The sequence below is a fragment of the Mauremys mutica genome, chromosome 2 (genome assembly GCF_020497125.1).
Source record: "Mauremys mutica isolate MM-2020 ecotype Southern chromosome 2, ASM2049712v1, whole genome shotgun sequence".
NCBI classification, from domain to species: domain Eukaryota; kingdom Metazoa; phylum Chordata; order Testudines; family Geoemydidae; genus Mauremys; species Mauremys mutica.
This window is the reverse complement of record NC_059073.1, coordinates 20,814,540-20,835,883: the sequence shown is the minus strand read 5'-3', so window position 1 is coordinate 20,835,883 and position 21,344 is coordinate 20,814,540. Positions and strand designations below refer to the sequence as shown.

General features: G+C 43.7%; 1 protein-coding gene across 2 annotated transcripts in view; it reads right to left on the bottom strand.

The window, feature by feature from the left end:
• Positions 1–21,344, bottom strand: part of ASAP1 (ArfGAP with SH3 domain, ankyrin repeat and PH domain 1) — a 299,002-nt gene that overhangs the window by 248,223 nt on the left and 29,435 nt on the right. For both annotated transcript variants that reach the window (XM_045005497.1, XM_045005498.1), the window contains exon 2: positions 5,499–5,585. In XM_045005497.1, the coding sequence (XP_044861432.1) occupies positions 5,499–5,557 (59 nt within the window). In that variant the 5' untranslated portion in view covers positions 5,558–5,585. The remainder of the gene's footprint in view (positions 1–5,498; positions 5,586–21,344) is intronic.

Genomic DNA, 21,344 nt, shown 5'->3' with positions numbered 1-21,344 from the left:
CCAAGGCCTGTGAAAGTGTGGGATCATTGTCCAGGATGGGTTGTAGATCCCTGCTGATGCGTTGGAGGGGTTTGAGCTGGGGACTGTATGTGATGGCCAGTGGAGTCCTGTTGGTTTCTTTCTTGGGTTTGTCTTGCAGTAGGAGGCTTCTGGGTACACATCTGGCTCTGTTGATCTGTTTCCTTATTTCCTCGTGTGGGTACTGTAGTCTTGAGAATGCTTGGTGGAGATTTTCTAGGTGTTGGTCTCTGTCTGCGGGGTTAGAGCAGATACGGTTGTACCTCAGTGCTTGGCTGTAGACAATGGATCTTGTGGTGTGCCCGGGATGGAAGCTGGAGGCATGAAGGTAGGCATAGCGGTCGGTAGGTTTTCGGTATAGGGTGCTGTTAATGTGACCACCACTTCACGGTGCAAATAAGGTGGCCATCCTACAGCAAAAAAACTTTAGGACCAGACTTCAAAGAGAAACTGCTGAGCTCCAGTTCATCTGCAGATTTAACACCATCAGTTTAGGACTAAACAAAGACTGTGAATGGCTTGCCAATTACAGAATCAGTTTCTCCTCCCTTGGTTTTCACACCTCAGCTGCTGGAACAGGGCCTCATCCTCCCTGATTGATCTAACCTCGTTATCTCTAGCTTGCTTCTTGCTTGCTTATATATACACACCTGCCCCTGAAAATTTCCACTGCTTGCATCCGAAGAAGTGGGTATTCACCCACGAAAGCTCATGCTGCAGAACGTCTGTTAGTCTATAAGGTGCCACAGGATTCTTTGCTGCTTCTTACCTTAAAGAATCTATAGAAGATAAAACCCCAGAGTATATTCCCTTGAAGGGCCCTATTTATGTAGGAAAAAATCTTGTTAAAGTTGCTTGCTGGGAAAACAGCCATGAGTTGAGCTCTTTGGTGCATCTGTCTTCTGGCAAACTTGACCCTTGTCTGGACTGGAGTGCAGATAGTAAACCATGAAGGCCACCTAAGCAGTGACAAGTGCACTGCGGGACAACAGTGGAAGGATAGTTCCTACTGGGACAGTTATGCTTGCAACCACCATAAATTGCAACCCCTCTGCATTGGCAAAGACTAGCACAGCAAGGAGCCACAAAATGGTTACTCTTCCTTGAATCAAATTTGTTCTGAACCATGGTGTGACTGCCCGGGCATTTGTGTATGGTGTGTAGCAGACCTGCTCGGGCTGGGGAGTTGGCGGGGAGAAATGCAAATATTGGTTAGCATGAGTATCAACAAGGCCAGTGAATTGTATTTGCATAATGAAAGGGGAAAATAATATACCCCTGAATCTGGTTCATTTCCTCTTTGTATTAGGAAGTGATAGCCACAGGTCTTGAAAAAGGGCAGAAGTAGCCAGGCCGTGTTTTCAATATGAGAAACAGTGCTGACTAAAAAGAGAGAAAGACGTGGCAAAAATTAAAAGGTTTCCGGGCAGCTAGTGCAGTAGGCTTCTCCAGAATAAAAAAAACCTGAAATAGTTCTTCAAACCATATTGAAAACATTTCAATATTATCTGTCTATTACAGAGGGAGCGATTGTGCTACATCCCTATCTAAGCAGATCTCCCAGTCCTACTGGGGCAATGAAACAAACACTGATGGTAATGTGAGTTCTGGCTGCCTAGACCCTGCAGGTTCAAGCCCAAATGGAGAGGCAGTATGGTCACTGGATAGGGGATGGAGCTAAGAGTGTGTCTACATGCCAGCTGGGAAGTGTAATCCTAGCTCATGTAGACATATGCTAGCTCTACTTGAGCTCGCACACTAAAATAGCAGCGTGGCTGCAAAGGCACAGGCAATGGCTTGGACTAGCCAGCTGAGTACCACCCTGTCCAAGGTCCCTTTGCAGCTAGCTTGAGCTGCCATCCACGCTGCTGTGGCCACACTGCTATTTTGACCATGATAGGACAAGCAGAGCTAATGTATGTACATCTACCTGAGTTGGAAATTATACCTCCCAGCTATAACGCAGACATACCCTAAGGTTACATTCTATATGGCAGCTAGTTGCGTGCTTTCCAGAATGCTAAAAATAGTAGTGTAACCAAGGTAGCATGGGCAGCAATTCAGGTTAGCTGTCTAAGTATAAGCCCTGGGTACGTACTTGGGTGGCCAGCCCAGGTGGCTGTGTTACCTTTGGCTACACTGCTATTTTCAGTGTGATAGCTCAAGCAAGCCAATGCTTGCCTCTCTACTCATGTTGGGAAGCATGCTCCCAGCTGCAGCATAGACATACCCTAAGAGTCAGGAGGCCTGGTTCTGTTACTGAACTGCTATTTCACCTTGGGCAATTCACTACCTTCACTACCACTGCCTTATGCCTCAGTTTCCTCACCTGTAAAATGGGGATATAATGAAACTGCGTTGAGATCTACAGATGAAAAGTACTATAAGAGCAAAGTCTTATTATTGATTCATTTTATAATGTTATTTTAAAAAGTATTATGTAACAATGAGAAGCTCTCAGATCAAAGCATTTAGCACTGCTTGTCTAGATAAACAAAAAGGACTTGCAGGCAAATAAAAGGGATATTTTCCAGATGAATTTAGTGATGTGCAGCTGTAAGACACAAACTTCATTACTGTTCTAACCAATTTCAATCTAATAGTAGTTGTTGTATTACAGCAGTGTCTAGTGGTTTAATGAAGATCGGGGACGCATTGTTCTAGGCTGTACACAAACACATAGGAAGATGTGTCCTAAAGACCTCTTTTTATAAGAACTTATCCTGTTAAGACCCCAATCCTGCAAACATACACATCTGTGGGCAGGGGCGGTGAGTTATATGGGCCCGTGGTGCCTGGGCACCAGCAATATTCAGGCCCGGGGGCCCAGCTCCACCAATGTTTGGGACCGGGTCTCTCCCTCGGCCCCGCCTGATTCCCCCCCCCCGCACCTCCCCCGAGTGTCCTCCAGTCCCCACTTACTGCCCCTGCGCACCTCCCCCAGGCCCTTGTCCCTGCACCCCAAACTCATCCCCAGCCCTGCCCCACCCCAGAACCCGCACCCCCAGCCCGAGCCCTCATCCTCCCGCACCCTAACCCTCTGCCCCAGCCCTGAGCCCCCTCCTCCATCATGAACCCCTCATCCCAAGCCCCACCCCACAGCCCTCACCCCACAGCCCAAACCCCTCATCCCCAGCCACACTCAAACCCCTCATGCCCAGCCCCACCCCAGAGCCCTCACCCCTGCACCCCCTCCCTCTGCACCCCTTCCCACCCCCAAACTCCCTCCCAGAGCCTGCACCCCCTCCCTCAGCACCTCCTCCCATCCCCAAACTTGTCCCAAAGCCTGCACCCCTCACCGCCTCCTGCACCCCTGCCCCAGCCCAGAGCCTGCACCCAAACTCCATCCCAGAGCCTGCACCCTCACCCCCTTCCCACACACCCTCTCCTGCCCCAAAACTCCAGCCCAGAGCCTACACCCTTTACCCCCTCCTACACCCCCACCACTTGCCCCAGCCGGAGCCTACACCCAGCAGCCAAACTCCATCCCAGAGCCTGCACCCCAGACCCCCTCCCCCACTCAAACTCCCTCTCAGAGCCTCACCCCTTCTGCATCCCTCCTGTACCCCAATCCCCTGCCCCAGCCCAGGGCTTGCATCCCAGACCTCCTCTCTCCACCCAAACTCCCTCCCAGAGCCTTAGGCGGGTGGAGGGCGGAGTTTGGGAGGGAGTTTGGGAGAGCGGGTTCTAGGCACCACAAAAATTTCTACAAACCTGCCACCCCTGTCTGTGGGTCCACTGAGTTCAAGCAGATGAAATCCAAGAAATGGCTTATAGTGTTGAGTGAACACACTTGACTGTTTGCTTAACAGTCAAGTGGCATATCATTATACTGATGATAAAATGAGTATACAGATATGAGAAAGTGTAGGAAAGGCCCCTCCAACCACTACATTTAATATGATGTCTGCATTTCCTTTATATAAACTCTATTTCCAGGGATTTATAACTCACCCAAAAATAGTCACTCCAGACTTGAACTTGGCATAAAAAGTTTCAGCTTGGGAGCAATTTTGTTGTTGCTGTTATAAATTTTTCTAAAAAAATAAAATATAATCTGTTTTGTCTGTTTATGTGCAAAACCTGAAGCATTTGAAGCATGCCAGTTTCAGAACGCAAAGGTCAGTCATAACTCAGAGGTTTGACTTTAAAATGAAGTCCTGGGTGTTTACATTCTACAATATAGATTAAGCCCTGCTTCTATTTCTAAACTAGAACAAGGTGGCTGGATAGCTTAGGGTATGTCTACCCTGCAATAAAAGACCCTCAGCTTGACTCTCGCTGGCCCAGGTCTGCTGGCTCAGGTTTGTGGGGCTTGGGCTTTGAGGCTATACAATTGCAGTGTAATGGACTGGGTTCAGAAAGGGGAAGGGTGGCCTTTGAAACATTAGTTCAAGTTTTTTATGCCTTAAGTTTCCTAGCTTTTCATGAAGTAGTATTTAAAAAAAAAATAGGAATAGTCTGAAATTTGTTTTAAAATTATCCTAAATCCATATCCAACTAGGTATTTTTAAAACCATGTTATTTACCTGCTAGGCCATGCCAGTTTATTTTTAAAAATCATATGCAGTAGCAAACTTTAAAAAATAAACTGGCATGGCCTTGCAGATAAATTACATGCTTTTAAAAATGCCTAGCTGTATAGCTGCATGCTCATAAAAATATGGATTTAGTCTGATTTTTAGGCTATTCCAGTTTACCTTGTGATATGAGATCGATCAACCCCACTCAGGGCTCTAAAGTAGACTAAAGAATCGTGTGTCACAATATCTGGATCTAGTGAGTGAAGGGAGGCTCAAATTTCAGCCTTAACCCTGAATTTTGTAGTCGCTGTGGGTTCAAGTAAGGCTCTCCAGGCAATCTGAATGTAGCTTATTGTAGTTTAATGAAGTACAGTGCAAACTTTAAAACAGAGTACTCACCATTCACAGACTGAATAAACAAAAGCATATTTAGACAACTGTGTGCTGTTCTACATTCTACATCACCAAAAGGAATAAGAGTCTGCTCTTTAAAACCCCCACACAAGTCCTAGCAGCACTGCAAATGCCTTGCAGGCTGATTTCAAATGTGTGCTATTTTAAAAGTTAAATGAGTGTTATTCACCAGAGCTGCATGCACTACACGAGGTACAAACTGCTACTTTTTAGATTCCTTTTGCCAAGCAGCTTTGAAATATATCTATACAATGCAAAGTGTAATATTTTATACATATTAATATTTGCCCTATTGTGTGTTTAAAGTTGTAATTGTCTAAAAGGGATTATTGAGTAATGCTTTTGGCCATCCCCTGAAAAGCACCTTTTGTGATTAGTCCAAACTGGCAAAAAAACAGAAAAGAAAGAATTGGCAAATATTGCAACTGGTATTGCCATGAACCAGTACCTGGGTTGATTTGTTTGTGTGTTTGTTTGGTTTTTAAAGGTAGCAAATACTAGAAACCTATTATTTTGACCTAAAATGTTGTTTTGCTTTCTTACCGATTCCATAATGAATCTCTTGAAGAAAAACTTGAAAGCCTGGAGGCTGAAGATCTCATGTCTCATCTGTCACCACAAGAAAACTACCTACAACAGGAGAAAAAGTGAGAAAAATAATTAACAGTGAACAGAGCTATGGAACTTGCAAGGTCACTTTTTTAAACTTTATGTTTGAAACAGTGTCCAAAATCTATGAATGCCTCAGTAACAAGACTCACTGTCAAAAATTCAACATAAGTTACTTAGTTACTTTGCAATAAATAATTATACTTGTTTTATTGTACTTGATGTTGCAAGTGTCCTCACAAGACAGACCCATTAGAAAATCATTGAGGTAACATCAGATATTGCTAAGCTTACCGGGAAAAAACTTTATGCATCAAATTTGGCAATTATTTACTTAGCTGTACTATAGGTGAGGCTGGTAGCACTGCATATAATTAAGGTTGCCCAACATTTCCCATTATAAGACCCTGTTTTTGGTTGTTTACAACTTTGCCAAAGTTTAACTCTTTGGGCTGAAATTTTCCAAGCCTGGTGTCTACTATGGACTGGAACTATTTGGAAAATTTCAGCAAAAACAATGCAGCCATTTCTGAGAAAGAGACTAGGAAAATTATATTGTTTTACCTTCTTAAAATAATTCTTGAGACCTTTGAATAGCTCTAGCACCTTTATGCTTTTGAGCAGATTTGAAATTTGGCAGGGGAAGGGGTGATGGCGGTGATGGCATTTGTTTCAGTAATGTACCCTGCCTGTGAAAATCTGCCCAAATGTGGCCAAGTTATAAGGGTTTGAAAATTCATAGTTTGCACTTTTAGTAGACATATATTTAACTTTAGCTGCTAAAATCTCTACATATTGCATCCTTTCTGAGCGTGCGCCTGATGCTCAAAGATCCTAGTGCTAACCAGACTGCTCATGCGTCATCCCCACAGAGTACCCATGCATGCTCCATCCCCTCACAGTTCCTACATGTGCCAGGACTATACATGTGCCATCCTGGGGCTACACGGGCTAAGCCAGACTTTCCCTGTAATACCTGCTCCAGGCCAGGGACTGGAAATGAGAGCAGAGACCAGCTGTCTCTTCTGTGCTCTCAGTGACACCTCCTGCTCCACCTGCACTCAGGGCCGCCCAGAGGATTCAGGGGGCCTGAGGCAAAGCAATTTTAGGGGCCCCTTCTATTAAAAAAAAGTTGCAATAACATAGAATGCTATATTCTTGTGGGGGCCCTCCGGGGCCTGGGGCAAATTGCCCCACTTGCCCCCCCCCCCCCCGCAGCCCTGCCTGCACTCAGGAATGTGGAGGAGGAACCATCTGATTTGATTGCTGAGGGGACAAAAGCCAGATCAGCGGAGGAGTTAAAGGAGCAGACTGGGACAATGTGACTAGTGAGACTTGGAGTTTGGTGTGGGGGTTGGGGAGGAAGAAGAGACTGGGACTGGATGGACAGAGAGACTGGGCCAAGAAGCCAGGGAGGAGGTGGAAACTGAGATTAGATGAGAAGCCTTAAGGGCAAAATAGGGCTGGGACCTAGCTGCGGGGGAAGAAGGAAGAAGAGGAAACAGGAAGAATCTGTGCCCACTAGAGTGCACTCCCCTCCAAAATCTGGAACGAGAGCCAAACATTCCTGAGTCTCACCCTTCCCCTGCTGTCATAAAATATTTCTCAAACCCACTGACAAAGTGTGTGGCTTCTCCCCCTCTAGTGCTACCAGTTACTCCATTAGCTCAAGCGGCAGAGGTCAGTGTGGTGGAAATAAAGATTGCAATCTTCCCTATGAAACATGGGTATCAGTATGATGCCACATGATGGAATTTCTGGGTTTTTTCAGTTTGCTTTTTTAAAAACGAATGTTAAAAGAGCATTTAAATTGTGAAGTCAAGCTCTCAAAAATTAAGAAATGCCACATTTAAGGTAGCCAGTGCTGCTTTGGTCCCCTTGTACATATGCATTATGATAGTCTTTAATTGCTTGATCATAAATATACTTTCTTCATTCAATGAGTCTCCTTTTAAAAAAAAGATATCTTGATACTCCCAGCTGACGTATTTCCCCAGAGACTCTTGTATTTTCTTTATGGGTTTTGTACTGTTTACTTAGTATTTCCAGACTTGTTAGTCAGGTGTATAATATTGCCAACCACAAACATTCAAAAAAAAATCACGAGTCAGGCCTCAAAAAAGCATGAGATCAGCTTTAAAATCTTGAGATTAAAAATAATAATTTTGGATGTTGTGTGTGAGGTTTTTTTGTTTCTTTGTTTTGTTTTGGGTTTTTTTCCTCCTAGTTTGAGTCTTTAGGGTGCACTCACATCACTCTTTCAAGATTTCCTCCACTCCACTGAGGACTAGAAAACTTACTTTAAAGAAAAATGAAATCTTATTTCCTGGATTCCAAGGTGCTGAGGCTTTAAGGAAAAAAACCAAACACATATCACAAAACTTACAATAAAATAATGAGAACTGGTGTACCTAGCCTCTCATGGCTGTTTTGTTTGCTGTTGTCTAATGTCACAGCACATCTGTTCCTTTTAATGATATTATGCCTCGGCTCGGTAGTCACCTTCATTTTTATAGGTTTACACCATTTAAATTGAAATAAAGTTAGTTCAAAACTACATTGTCTCTCAAAAGTTTCTAGATCAAATTTGGGCCAGGTTTACAGGTAACCATCACTAATCACTTATATTAATGGTTGAGGATAGCTTTTCAGTATTTGATCAATTTCTCAAATTCATAATGTGATTCAATTTTCCCATATCTGCCTTAAGAAGGTACTTAAGATCATGAAGAAACAAGTATATTACTTGAGTTGTTGAAAGCTGTTTAGTTAGATCTTGTGTGGTTATTAGGAAGAGTTTATTTATTCAGAACAGTTGTATTCTCTCTGGCTCTGGCTTGTCTAAAACACTGAATTCACCTCTGGACATCTTAGTGGTAGGGTTATGGGGGCAAACTGAGTGGAATGCAGATAAAAGCCAGAAAAATGATTATGAAGTTAGAAATACAGTTGGTTAAAATTTGATAAAATTTGGGGGAGGTTGGCTGTGTCGTTTATTATACAGTGCATGCGTAAGCACACATGCTTCAAGTTGGCAGGATTGACTGGTGAGGGAAGATGACAAGAGCTAAATACATAGCTTGGCTCAAGGGAGGAAGAACCGTCCAGTGGATAGGGCATTAGTCTAGGGGTTAGGAGATCCTTGTTTAGTGCCATGAGCTGCTATAGACTTCCCGTGTGACTTTGGGCAAACCAATTTGGGTGAGATGCACAAAAGTATGTATGTGCTTACATGCCCTGGATAGCTAGACAACAATAACAACAGGGAGACACAATCACAGTCGACAAGTATCTGAGGGACTCTGATTCCAAGAAGAGGAGGAGGATTGCTCAAGGAGAAAGAAGGGAGCATAACTAAGTGAAATGGAATGATATTAAAAAGATAAATTAAGGCTTGATATCAGTTAAGATGTAGTAATGACAATAGTAAATTCCATTAGGACCCAATTCAGGAAAGCAATTAAGCATTTACTTAACTTTAAATACAAATAATTCTACTGAAATCGATGGTACTACTTACATGCCTTGCTAAATCAAGGTCTTAGATTATAAGATAGTCTCCCAACTGAAGTGGTGGCGGTCCTGTCCTTTGAGGCAGTTAGATTTGATAAAGTGGTAGAAAATACAGATGAATTATAAGATTGGAATATATAAATTGAGAGGCCATGCCAAGTGTATGCAGTGGTGGTCATGAAAGAAGGTTTGAGATTGTGTGTAGGAGAGAAAAGGATCAAGAGATATGTTTCTACTCTTCAGTTATGTGCATTTGAGGTTGTTTACAATTCATGTATTATCATCCATAGGTAATTTAATTACTTGCTCTAGTTTTTTTTCCTTCAAAAATAACACAGAACCCAAACAACATATAAACTTTGCATCTCTAATTAATGTTAACCAGCCTATTTTCATGGAATGTTTGAACTTAGTTAACCTAAGCAGAAAAACTGAAAGAAGCAAATGTTAATATTGTTTCTACAGTCACTGATGTAACAATAATAGTAGTTGCACACCACCAGACTGAAAATCAACTCCCTTTATGTCCAAACAATAGAGTGAATCACAAAATTCTGACCTTGATATATAATGTGATCATGTAGTAATTATAGCCCTTGTACTTTCTGTATAAACAGACTACATTATCAGCAAATGCTGTGAAATACTGTTTCTTACTGCAATTTACAGAAAATGACTGGGGTAATAGTATGAAAACTATGATGCTTTAACATAATACAGGAGAGAAAAAGTCTTATTTTCTGCAAATGAAAAAAAATAAGCTGGTTATTTGAACTACATGGGATCAGCTTATTGTTGCCATCTAAATTCTGTTGAAAAGCCTGGCTTACAAATTTAACGATTACAAATATATATATATATAAAATTCATAAAAGTCAGTGCGGCTATTTTCACGTCCAAAGCATAGAATTAAATCCTCAATCCATGCCGTAGCTCACATATTCTTCAATGGCAGTGTGATGAAAGAAAATTCCTTTTATTTCATGGCAAAATCTGCCATAAATTTGTTCTCTTTGTGTCCCCTCTGTGCAAGCCAAGCTAGATATAACAAACAGATGTTTTTCAGTTTCACCTTAAGCTCTGATTTGGATAACACTACTAGAATGGACTCCAATGTATTTTACTGAGGCAGAGACAGGAGTATTTGTGGGGAGTACAAATGACCTGAGGCCTGATTTTCAGAAGTCCTGCACACCTAGCAGCTCCAGTCTGACCTCAAATGGAAATGTGAGTACTCAGCACTTTGTACAATCAAAATCTTCAATTAATTTGCACACTGCTGAATACTGAATAATTAAAATAAATAATAATAAAATCATCATAATCACTTTTCTGAAAACAAGCCAGTACGTGAAGTTCTCAGTTGGAAAGTCTATTCTCCCCTGGATGGGCACACACAACTCCTGTTAACGTTAATTGCTATTTGAACAGTGGTAGTTGAGCAGCTTCTGGAGGCTGCTGGTCTGAGTGGCCGTCCTTTCTGCCTGATGTCAGATAATCCAATAAGAACACTAAATTCATTCCTGTTTGAACTAGGATATATCTTTTAGAAAAACACCCAATCTTGATTTAAAAATTCTAGTGATGGGGAATCCACCACAACCATTTGTAATTTGTTACAATGGTTAAGTACCCTCACTGTTAAAAATGTGCACCTTATTTCTAACCTGAATTTATCTAGCTTCAACTTCCAGCCATTGTATCCGTTGTTATGTTAGAATGAAGAGCCCTGTATTATAAAATTTTTGTTCCCCATGTAGGTATTTAAAGACATTTTAAGTCAACAGCTCTGGATAACTTGTATTTGAGAGTTGTAAGAGAGTTGTCCAAGGAGGGACCGTTAATATTGATTTTCAATAACCCTTGGAACATTAGGGAAATTCCAGAAGACTTTAAGAACATAAGAATGGCCATACTGGGTCAGACCAAAGGTCCATCTAGCCCAGTATCCTGTCTACTGACAGTGGCCAATGCCAGGAGCCCCAGAGGGAGTGAACGCAACAGGCAATGATCAATTGATCTCTCTCCTGCCATCCATCTCCATCTTCTGACAAACAGAGGCTAGGGACACCATTCCTTACCCATCCTGGCTAATATCCATTAACGGACTTAACCTCCATGAATTTATCCAGTTCTCTTTTAAACGCTGTTATAGTCCTAACCTTCACAGCTCCTCAGGCAAGGAGTTCCACAAGTTGACTGTGTGCTGTGTGAAAAAGGACTTCCTTTTATCTGTTTTAAACCTGCTACCCATTAATTTCATTTGGTGGCCCCTAGTTCTTGTATTATGGGAACAAGTAAATAACTTTTCCTTATCTACTTTCTCTACATCACTCATGAGAAAGTAGATAAGGAAAAGTTATTTACTTATTCCCATTTAAGAGAGCTAGTGTCATGCCAAAATTTTAAAAGGGTAAATGTGACAACCCAGGTTATTACATGCTTGTCAGCCTGACATTGATCCCCAGCAAAATAATGGAATGATTGATATGGGACTTGATTAATAAGGAATTAAAGATAGCTAATAAAATTAATGCCAATCAACATGGGCTTATGCAAAATAGATCTTGTCAAAGTAACATCATCTTTTTAGGTGATACTAGAAGTTCAGTTGATAAAGTGTTGATGTCATATCCTGAGACTTCTGTAACTCATTTGACTTGCTGCCATATAACATTTTGATTAAGAAACTAGAACAATACAGATTTGACATGGTACACATTAAATGGACTAAAAATAGACTGACAGATCTAACTTTAGTAGCTACTTTTTAACATCCTCAGTTACTTTTGTAATGAAGAGTACTTAATCATCAAAAACTGATATTAAGGAGTCTCAAAGAGTAGCAAAATAACCCCACAGGGCATTCTGACACTACAGTGTGATACGTGCATCATGATTAGCTAAAACATGGTTTTGAGACATCAGCAGGGATGAAAGTAACTTAAAGGACTTACCGGTATGCCGGAGTCCTGAGCAGGGGGCAGGGCCTTTAAATCACCACCAGAGCCCCCGGTCACCGCCACTACCCCGGGGCTCCTGCAGCGGGGCTCTGGTGGCAATTTAAAGGGGCCTGGGTTCAGCTGCCGCTACTTCAGTGGAGACCTGGGCCCTTTAAATCGCCAGCGGAGCCCCCAGCTGCCGCTGCTACTCCGTGGCTCCGGCAGCGGGGTTCTGGCGGCGATTTAAAGGGCCCAGAGCTCTGGCCACTGCCGGGAGCCCCGGGGCTCCCAGCTGGCACCACTACCCCAGGGCTCCAGCAGCCAGGCTCTGGTGGTGATTTAAAGGGCCAGGGGTTCCACTGTGGTAGCGGTGGCTGGGAGCCTTGGGCCCTTTAAATCACCACCAGAGCCCCGGGCTGCCGCTGCTACCCCCGGGCTCTGGCAGTGGGGCTCTGGAGGCAATGTAAAGGGCCCATGGCTCCGGCCGCCACTACCACAGCCGAGCCCCGGGCCCTTTAAATCATCACCGGAGCCCCGGGGGTTCCGGCTGCCACCGTTACCCCGGGGCTCTGGCAGTGGGGCTCTGGAGGCAATGTAAAGGGCCCATGGCTCCGGCCGCCGCTACCACAGCCGAGCCCCGGGCCCTTTAAATCACCACCGGGAGTTCCGGCTGCCACCGTTACCCCGGGGCTCTGGCAGTGGGGCTCAAGTGGCGATTTAAAGGGCCCAGAGCTCCGGCCACTACCAGTAGCCCCGGGCCCTTTAAATCACCAGCCTGGGGAAACTGCTCCCTGCTGGCGCGGTCAGCAATGTACCGGCTCTTGCCGGTACGCCATACCAGATCGTAATGGCTTACTTTCACCTCTGGATATCAGTACAGTATTACAACATATATTGTATTGAAATGTCACAGTGTTCAACTGCAGCTGGGTTTTTCTGCAATTTCATTCAAAGACAGATTTGCTCCAGGACTCAGATACATAATAAAGATTCATATAAGTATCTAGAGAAATGGACTCTCCTGCTCTTGAAAAGCGAGTGCCATTGCCTTCCACTATTTGCCTGATGGTTTCAGGATCACTGAATAGTGTACAAGTTAAATCTCTGTTTGATATACATAAAAATGATCTTTTTCAGCATATTCAACGATATCCTTCAGCTGTTTCTTGGGCTCACAGAAGAGTTCTCATTTTGTTGGAAGTAGAAGTTCATCAGTATGTCTGCTTCCTTTCTTAAAGTCTCTGATGCGCTTTCATTAATCTCATCACTGGCACTTTATATATTGGATGACAAGGCAGCCATCAGCAATTCAATATTTTAAGTAACTTACAATTCACCTCTTATGGCCAGGAGACGTTACTGATAAATCAGATGTTTCCCCTCGGTCAAACTATCTGGAGTGGCTCATGACCATGAGTGCCAACCTCAGGGCAGACTGTTAAGAAGCAGGGCACAAACCCCAAATTGGTTTTTGTTATATCCTTGGGGGCAGCCGGTTTAGGAAGAAATCACTTGAGGCCAGACAGCAGACAGCTAACAAAACTACCATTTTATTTACAGACTCAGAGAACTCACCCAGCCGGCTGAAGCTGGCTGAGATATCCCCTAATAATCTAACTCCGTTACCATAGGAACCAAAAACCATGACAACCAAATACACAACATATTCCTCCCCCCCTAATAAGAACATCCCCTAAATAAAACACACACTAGACTAGAGAAGGAGGGTAGACTGCCTCCATTCCCGGCTAAACCCTGGGGATTATTTTGCCCCATAACCATGGGTTCGCCCTAGCTAAAGATCCAGCCGATGAGGAGGCCTTCTGTCTCTAGGTGGATTACGGTGAACTTCTGGTGTTGTTGCACCCGAAAGTACCATGGGCTCAGGGTCCGCAGCACGAACGGGTGCGGAGGTGGTATCAGCTCATGCTGGGCAAAGGGGCATCTCAGCCGCCGGCAGTAATGGAGGAGGACAGTCAGGAATAGGTGATTCGTGATTCGGTGTCTCACCAGAAGAGGTGAAGTCAGACCCCTCAATTGCAGATGTGTCCTGAGGACTGGCATGACCTGGCAACAGCTGATTTACATGTCGCCGCCAGGTAAGATTCTCTGCAGTCCGGACTGTGTAGGAAACAGGTCCTGTTTGAGTGATGACTGTGGCTGGGACCCATTTAGCTCTGGAAGTATAATTCCGAGCCAAAACTGGCTGTCCTGGGCTAAAGGTTCGGTCTTTTGCTCTGGGTGCCCGTCTGATGACTTGATATTGCTGCTGATGTTGCACAGTTTGTCTGGGTTCAGAAGGTTTCAGCAGATCAAAGCAAGTGCGCAGCTGTCGTCCCATCATTAGAAAGGCCGGAGATGCCTGGGTCGTAGCATGAGGTGTGTTTCGGTAGGAAAGTAAGAAGGTATCCAGACGCTTTTGAATGGAGTGTTGTCCCCTTGCTGATTTCAAAGTTTTTTTCATTGTCTGCACAAATCTTTCAGCTAATCCATTGGTGGATGGATGATATGGTGCTGACGTGATGTGGTGTATCCCATTTGCCTTCATAAAATTTTGAAACTCCTGAGAGACAAACTGCGGTCCGTTGTCGCTCACAAGTTGTTCTGGCAGACCAAAACGACTAAAGAGTCCTCGTAGTTTTTGGATAGTACTCTCTGCAGTAGTGGACTGCATTATAGAGACTTCTGGCCATTTAGAATGGGCATCTATTGCCACCAAGAACATGCTTCCTTCAAGGGGGCCAGCAAAGTCAACATGAATACGTTGCCATGGGTTTTCAGGCCAGTCCCATGGGTGTAGGGGTGCCCACTGGGGTGCATTCCTCACACCCTGACATGACATACAAGCTTTTGCCTTCTCTTCAATAGCACTGTCCAATCCAGGCCACCAAAAATAGCTTCGTGCAATTTCCTTCATGCACACTATTCCACAGTGACCAGAATGTAGCTGTTCTAACAGCTGTGATCTCAGTGGTGGTGGAATAATGACACATCTCCCCCACAACAAACAACCAGATTGGACCGATAACTCCGTCCTTCTGGACATGTAGGGAACAAGGTCAGATGAGACCGGAGAGGTTTGTCGAGATTTTCCATGCATCACCAGGTCCATAACTTGGGACAATACTGGGTCAACGCGGGTTGCCTTCTTTATCTGAGTAGCAGTGATGGGTGTATTCTCTACCTGTTCAAAGTAGAAGATTTCCTTTTGGGCACTATCTTGATGTTTGACCGGCAAAGGCAACCTTGAGAGGCCATCTGCATTGCCGTGCAGAGTGGATTTCCGATATTTGATTTCATATGTGTGTGCTGAAAATAACAATGCCCAACGTTGCATACGACTAGCAGCTAATGGGGGAATGCCTGTGTAGGGTCCAAAAATTGACGTCAGAGGTCGATGGTCTGTGAGAAGAGTAAACTTTCGCCCAAACAGGTACTGATGAAACTTCCGAATTCCAAAAACAATTCCTAATGCCTCACGTTCGATTTGGGCGTAGTTAGTTTCTGCTTTGCTTAGAGTGCGTGAAGCAAAAGCAATAGGTCTCTCTTCTCCCGAAGGCATAATGTGTGACACGACTGCTCCCACTCCATAAGGGGAGGCATCGCAGGCCAATTGTAGGGGTAAGGATGGATCAAAGTGCATTAGAACTTCAGAATTTAGCAATGCATCCTTAGCTTTGTTAAATGCAACATCACAGGCTTCAGTCCACTTCCAGGCCTTGTTCTGCCCAAGGAGCTCATGAAGTGGTTTTAGCAGTGTGGCTAACTGTGAGATGAACTTTCCATAGTAGTTCAGTAGTCCTAGAAATGAGCGCAGCTGGCTTACATTTCGAGGTGGGGGAGCCTCCACAATAGCTTTAACTTTTGCAGGGGCCTTATGAAGACCTGCAGAATCAATGATGTGTCCCAAATATTCAACAGAGGGCTTGAAGAATTCACACTTGTCTTTGCGAACTCGTAGGCCATACTCTTCCAGTCTTTGTAGGGTAGCCTCTAAATTCTTTAAGTGATCCTCTTCATTTCTTCCAGTGACCAGGATATCATCCAGATAGCACTGAACTCCTGACAAGCCACACAAGATCTGATCCATAGCCCTCTGGAACAGGGCGGGAGCAGATGTTATTCCGAAGGGTAGGCGGCAGTATCGATAAAGCCCCTTATGAGTCACAATAGTCAACAGCTCTTGGGACTTTTCATCGACGTGCATCTGTAAATATGCTTGACTCAGATCAATCTTACTGAACTTTTGCCCCCCAGCCAGGCCTGCGAAGAGGTCATCGATGCGGGGAAGCGGGTATTGCTCTGCACACAACACTGGGTTGACAGTGACTTTAAAATCACCGCAAATCCGGAGAGAGCCATCTTTCTTCACTATTGGAACGATAGGAGTGGCCCATGAGCTATGGGTAACTGGTATTAGGACTCCATTGGTGACCAGGCGCTCCAGGTCTGCTTCAACTTTTGGCCTGATGACATATGGCACAGTTCGGGCTTTCAGATATTTTGGTGGACTGCCAGGTTTAATGTTCAATGTCACAGTGATTCCCTTCATACTTCCCGAATCATCTCCAAAAACAGCAGCATGTTTCCTTAGTATAGGGGTTAGACTGGTTTCTTCTTTAGTCATCCGGTGCACTTCTGCCCAGTTCAGTTGAATCTTTCCAAGCCAAGACCTACCCATTAAGGCTGGGTAGTTACCTCTCACCACAAACAGTGGCAATTTAGCCACCTGTCCATTGAGCTCCACCTTAACATCAATAGTGCCCAGCATAGGCACAGCTTCTCCCGTATACGTCTTCAGAACAGTTTTTGTTGCCTTAAGCGGAAGATGCTGTAGCTTTTCTTTATACACAGTCTCGGAGATCAGTGAGACGGCTGCACCGGTGTCCAGTTCCATGCGTATACGTTTGCCATCCAATAACGGGGTTACCCAGTATTCATGTGAGCCCACTGCCAAAGACAAAACATGCAGTGGCACTTTCTCTTGCGCTGAGGTGTCGCCTTGATCATCCTGGGTCTGCTCTAGGGTATGCAGGGTTCCTCTTTTTGTCGGCCAGACCACAGGCCTCCTTTTCTTTTGTTTACAGGCACACTCAATGTGTCCCTTTTTGCCACAGTGTCGACACACCAGGTCCTTACACCAGCATTCCGATGCCTGGTGACCCGGCTTACCACAGCGGTAACATTCTTGACTCTGCACCATTTTGTGGGTCAGTTCTTGTGACACTTTTTGCACCCTAGGGGATGCACCAATGTATTGCGCCTCCCTTGTAGCCAGTTCCATGGAGACAGCAATATCAACAGCCTTCTGTAAGGTAAGCTGAGCCTCTGTCAGTAGGCGCTTCCGTATAGCTTCACTGTACAGGCCACACACTAACCTGTCACGCAGGGCATCATTTAACATCTCTTTAAATTCACAGTGTTCTGCTAGCTTTTTTAAAATGGCTACAAATTGTACAACTGTTTCATCTTCCTTTTGGTCTCTTTTGTGGAACCTATATCTTTCAGCAATTACCAGTGGTTTTGGGGAGAAATGGGACCCCAGGATTTCCACAATGTCACTGTAAGATTTAGTCTCAGGCTTAACAGGGTGTAGTAAGCTGCGTAGCAGGGACTAGGTTTTAGCCCCTACAACACTTAAGAATATTGGCACCTTCTTTGTTTCTGTAATGTCATTTGCAATACCAAAAAGCTCAAAACGCTCAGTATACACATGCCACTGCTCTATATTCTCATCAAAAGGTTCCAGTGGCCTGGTCAGAGTAGCCATGATTTTAGTTTCACTTTCACAGTCAGTGCAAACAAGCAGTATTTTTATTTGTTTGTTTTGTACCTTGACTTCTACTTCCTTCTGTTACTGGAGCAGCACCAGGATCCCATCCTCGTCGCCACTTGTTATATCCTTGGGGGGAGCCGGTTTAGGAAGAAATCACTTGAGGCCAGACAGCAGACAGCTAACAAAACCACCATTTTATTTACAGACTCAGAGAACTCACCCAGCCGGCTGAAGCTGGCTGAGCTATCCCCTAATAATCTAACTCAGTTACCATAGGAACCAAAAACCATGACAACCAAATGCACAACAGTTTTGTAGTCTATAGTTAGATTTCACCAGCCAAGTATCAAGTGTGATACTCCTCAGGCTCTGTAACAGCCTTAACATGGAGTCACAGTCAGTTCCCTTGGGTATTCCAGTCTATCTTGCCACCTAGGCAAGCTTGTGTTTGTGCTAGATGGCCCTTACACCAAAAAACAAAACAAAACAGAACAAATGAAACACCCCACCACAATATTCAGGTTACTCCCAGTAGCAAGGATCAGTCATTCATCCCAGGTCATTATCTCTCAAAGACAAGACTTGTAGCCAATCCTATAGCAAATTACCTAAAGGTTTATTAACTTGGAAAAAGAAATGAGAGTCATTTACAAGATTAAAACAAGTAAACATACATTACACAAATCAGTGACAGTCTTCAGTTTCAAAAAGTAATAGAAGCTACAGTAATGAGCAAACTCTGTATGTCCTTTAAGACTAACCCAAGCTAAACAGCCAGGATCCCTTGCTTATGCTTAAAAATCTTGCCCTCTCCCTAAAGTCCATGCAGCTTAAGGCAACAATTTCTTCTTGACAGGAACTTTTATTTCCTTCCTACAGAGCTCAAGCTGATGCGCAAACACTCATCACATGTCTCCTCTTCATAGGTGTTGGGGAGCAATCAAGAAATCTTTTGTCCATTGATGTTCCACAATGGCTTCTCTGGTGTATGTCGGCCTTCCTTTACTAGAGAAGAGATGACAATTCTTGTGGCAGACTAGTATTTCACAGTTGGTAATGCTTCTCTCCTGACAGTGGGGGTTTACAGTTTTAAAGCAAACACCTTTATGGTTATAAAGCAGACACTTAATCTTACTTATAACATCTGTACCCATGTTCTCAGGTTATATGTAATACATGCAGCATCCTACAAGCATTTCATAAAGGCTAACCACTAAATACATTCTTATAACTATCTGTTTTAACAGTACTAACTCACAGGTGATCCAGACTGGTTTCCAGCTATGCATTTGTCAGTGTTCAGTGAAGCCTAAGGGCCTTTGCAAGAGGTGACACCTGCTCTGCCAGAATCACCCTCCATCACTGTCAGGTCAGTAACAGTATAATGATTTACTCCATGTAGAGTCTGTAGGAAATAGGCCTACATACTCTACATGCATTGTAGATTAATACCACCAACCTGGATGTTGCATAACTTCCCCCGCTATTGATTTGTAATATTAAAACAGATATTGTGGGCCGAATTCAATAGTAGTCTTGGTGGGACAGACATTATAAAAATTAGAGACAATTAGAGCCATCTGCAGCTAGGTAATTTTGCTCTCTTATGAAAAATTAGGGGAGCCTGAACTGCAGGTTCCCATGGTCCTCCTGCCGTGACTTTTTTACTCTGTGACAACAGCTCTGCAATGAAGCAAACTGCATATTTCTGCCCTCAGCTCCCACTAGCTAAGTGCTAATATGGTCCCCACATTGCCACAGTATTTAACGCCCCACAAATGTTAATGAATGTAGCCTCACAAAGCCCCCTTTGAAGTACAGAAGTATTATCCCTAATTAATCTCCAGGGAGTTCAAGGTCACACAAAGAGTCTGTAACAGAACCAGGAATGGAACCCAGATTTCCTCACACTTCGGCTATGTTTACACTACAGCAGCTGCAGCTGCGCAAACACTCTAAGCTGATAGATGAGAGCTCTCCTGTCGGCTTAATAACACCTACCTCCGTGAGAGGCGGTAGCTATGTCATTAGGAGAAGCTGTCCACGCCAGTGCTTAGGTCGGTATAACTTATAAAGGTAATAATTGGAGATATACCAATCTCCTAGAACTGGAAGGGACCTTGAAAGGTCATTGAGTCCAGCCCCCTGCCTTCACTAGCAGGACCAATTTTTGCCCCAGATCCCTAAGTGGCCCCCTCAAGGATTGAACTCACAACCCTGAGTTTAAGAGGCCAATGCTCAAACCACTGAGCTATCCCTCCCCCGCAACTTATGTTGCTCGGGGGTGTGGATTATTCACACCTCTGAGCAACGTAAGTTATATCGAAGTCATTTGTAGTGTAGACATAGCCTTAACCACAGGACCATATTTTGACTACACCTGTGCTTGTGTATTACACTGTGCCAACCCATTCTACCTCACTGAGCCTTTCTTAGTCTTCTCCCACCAGCATCTGTCTCTTTTTCATGCTGCCCCCTATGTCTCCCTCCTCCTGTGTGCCAACCAATTCCACTCTCCTACTTGGAATCCCACCTAGAATCTCACATCTTTTGGCTAGCTTTGTATTGCTGACCATCCTCTCCTTTAATATACATACAAAAACTGTAGTGTTATATGATATCTATACCCCCACCCCCAAATTCCTGGTAATACAAACCATGTGGCAAACTTAAACAAAAGACAGTTTTTACATCCCTTCTGCCCTCTTCTTTGTGTCTGTGCCCAACCTTACGTTGAGTTTTCCCCTATTCCATGACTAGTCCCCTTGAAATCAAAGTGACTACATGCACAGTAAGATATGAATCAACTTAAGTAAGGAAGATGAAAAGAGGCTCTTAGAGCCTGATCCAAACTCTTTCAAAGTCAACAGGAGCCTTTACATTGACGTTCATGGACTCTGAGTCAGGCTTTTTAGACTGTAAGCACTCTGGGGCAGGGACCTCTCATATCTGTTTGTAAAGAATCATGCACACATGATGCACTAGTAATAAATAAATAAATAGTAATGCATTATAAAATAGGTTTCAAGTGCCTTCAGCCATTCCTTAACCTCTAGTAATCCCTGTCTCCACTTTCCCTGCAACCTTCAGAACCACTCCAAGTAGCTGAGGATGACATGAGAAACATTTAGAGCTTTCACAGAGGCAAGAGAAGGGGTTTAGAAAATGAAAATGAGACACCATAATAGAATTTCTGACTGTCCAAGCCAAAAAGCAGTTGTTCCGTTGCATATAACTTTGGGATGTCTTCACACATTCATATCAAGTAATCTACACAGCTATTATTTCAGTCTTAATGTTAATTCCTATTTAAAGTTATTAGTCTCCCCTGGCTGTGGAAAAAACTATGTATATATTTAAAGTAACCTTTGGACTAAGATCAAACATCGAATGCTTCAACCTCCAAAGAAAATCTTTTCAGAAAATTATGGAGAAATTAAAAAAAAAAAACTATAAAGGAACTTCCATACCAATCTTATCTATAGAATGCACTACCATGAATGCTATATTATCCATCTCCATCTGAATGATAGTGGGAGGCTTAGTTCA